Genomic DNA, 2,500 nt, shown 5'->3' on the forward strand with positions numbered 1-2,500 from the left:
TGCTGTTGTGTGAGGAGGAATGAGAGGTGATGAGGCGATGGTGAGGAGGAGAGTATGGTGGTGGTGATGTCGTAAGGAGGAGGAGGAAGGAAGGGAGGGTGGTGAGGTCGATGGTGATAATGATATGGATTATGATAAGGATGGTGAGGAAGAAAGTGAGGATGATCGTGTTGATGGATTGTTATTATGAGGATTATGATGATGGTGATGAGGATGATGGTGATGATGATGATGAACAGGAGGATGCGATAATGTGATATAAAGGTGATGGTGATGATTTTAACGAAAACGACGACGGAGATGAGAGAGGGATAAGAAGTGGGTGGTGACGACTAGTACGAAGACGAGGACGCAGAGGAGCCCAGAGGGACGCCGGGAGCAGCGACGACGGCGGCGGCGACGTGGCGCGAGAGCCGATCCTGCGGCGTCGGGAAATGCGTTCCTCTGCTTTCCTTCTGCATCTGTGTCCTTCGCGTGTTCCTTCGGCCGAGACACGTGCGGGCGGGAGGCATCTGCTTATCAGGACAGGATAAAAGTGCAGGTGTTGCCTGCATGTGCAGCGACGCGCGCGCGTTCGTGTGAGTGTGTGCACGTGTATTCCAGCAGAATGTTGAGTGTGCAGGTGTCCCATTGAGTAGCGAGGAGCAGAGATTGACCTGTGTGTGTGCGCTGACGGTTGCATCACCGTCGGCCTCTCTAGTACGACGACCTGCAGCTTTGGCGCCCCTGACGAGCGTGTGTGTGAGTGCTTGCCCTGGGTCGTGGCGGCCCTTGCAGGCCGTGAGGTGCAGGCCCTTGGTGTGTCTTTTGCACTTTGTTGACATAAATGCTATTGATCACAGGAAAGGAAGTTATCGGGTAAGACAGGTGAGATCAATAGGGGCCGGGCCATGTGCTCGCCCCACGTGGCTTTGTATACATGCCCGCCCGCAGGACAGACCGCCCCCGCCGGAGGACGCCCTCGCAGATCCTTGGAGTCAGCACGCCTCCCGAGGGCGTCCCAGGGCGCAGCGCCGCACCCTGCCTCCTAAACACTCCGTAGGTCCAACAATGGCAGCCCCAACGCCACTGGAATACTGCCTCTCATTCCAGGCCTGGAGGTTCCGGGAGGCGCGATGCCGGCCGCAGCGGACAGCGCTCGCGACCCGTGGGGGAGGAGGCACTGACGGCGGTCTCCTGGGGGCTTCACGGGCTTTAGCTAGGGCTCTCTGCCTTCGAAGAAAGATAGTCTGTTTGTTGTACAATTCAGTGGAAGTCACTTTAAATTGATGTAAACAAAGGCAGCCTGACCGAGCACCCCCGGCCGGGGTGCGTAGTAGAGTGCGCGGAGTGTAGCCATACAAACATGGACGTCTGTGGAAGCCCAAGTCTCGTGTTTTTGTGAAATTTCAGTGACTCAGCGCTTGACCAGGGCTACGTGGGTGACTTCAACATCAAGATTAAGGTATCGGTGTGTGTTTGGTGTAGCCATCGGGGTGTTGGAGCAGGCCCAGGGCGAGATAAAGGCAGGAGATGAGTGAGGCCGGGGCAGGAGTGGGGGTCGGGGGGGACGGTGGCGCGAGTCCGGGTCTGGGCGGGTGCGGGGCCGCCGCGCCACCGCCAGCTGACTCTCCTGCCGCCACCACGGCTGACGCGGCCTCGCCACTCTGCTCGTCGCCGCCGTCCCCGACCCCAGCCAGCGACGAGCCACCGGGTACCCCCGCGCGTGCCTCAGTCGCGCGACACGTGCCCGAGCGTCCGGACCGCCTCGCCCCCGCGCACAGCCACCCGCCGCTCTCCCTGGCCACCACGCACCACCGCAGCCCCGACCCCGACGATCCCGACGAGGACCCGGACCTGCAGCCGCGGATTCTCCACACGCAGACGCTCGCCCTCCACCACCACCCCGAGGACGACAGTGAACTCTCGCCCTCGGCCCACGTCAACTACAAGGACGAGCCCCTCAGTGTCAGTGTCGTTCACGAGGACTCGCAGCTGGACTCCCATGACTCGGGCTTGCTGAGTCCCAGTGAACTCTCTCCTCGTGAAGGTCAGGTCAGTGTGCCCAGCATGATCGACGCGTCAGACTTCAGATCGCTCCAGCCGGAGCCGATCTACCAGAACTTGTCGTCCATGAACGGCAGGATGTCCCCGCCGGGCTTCTCGCCCTCGTCAGCCAGCAGCTACGCCACGCTGACGCCGCTGCAGCCCCTGCCCCCCATCAGCACAGTGTCAGACAAGTTCGCGTACGGTCACACGGGTAATGTGTCAGGCAGTTTCACCGTCATGCAGAACAACGGGCTGGGCAACATGCTGTCCATGGGCTCGCCTTACCAATACGACAAACTCTCCATGTCGCCCCCACACTACACCTCGAACAACGGCCTCGGCCTCAACCTGGGCCACCAGCACTCGCCACTCTCGCCGCACTCCTACCAGAACGGCCTGGCGTCCCCGCAGAAGTCCCTCAGCCCCACGGGCTACGACTCGCCCTACACGCGGCAGGACATGAGTCGCACGA

At 61.0% G+C, this 2,500-nt stretch overlaps 1 protein-coding gene across 2 annotated transcripts in view; it reads left to right on the forward strand.

The window, feature by feature from the left end:
- The first annotated feature begins 1,335 nt into the window (after nucleotides 1-1,335).
- LOC113810283 (hepatocyte nuclear factor 6-like) overlaps nucleotides 1,336-2,500 on the forward strand; it is a 261,839-nt gene continuing 260,674 nt past the window's right edge. For both annotated transcript variants that reach the window (XM_070115983.1, XM_070115984.1), the window contains exon 1: nucleotides 1,336-2,500. This exon is cut by the window's right edge and continues 729 nt beyond it. In XM_070115983.1, the coding sequence (XP_069972084.1) occupies nucleotides 1,513-2,500 (988 nt within the window). In that variant the 5' untranslated portion in view covers nucleotides 1,336-1,512.

Source organism: Penaeus vannamei, chromosome 38, assembly GCF_042767895.1.
Source record: "Penaeus vannamei isolate JL-2024 chromosome 38, ASM4276789v1, whole genome shotgun sequence".
Taxonomy (NCBI): Eukaryota; Metazoa; Arthropoda; class Malacostraca; order Decapoda; family Penaeidae; genus Penaeus; species Penaeus vannamei.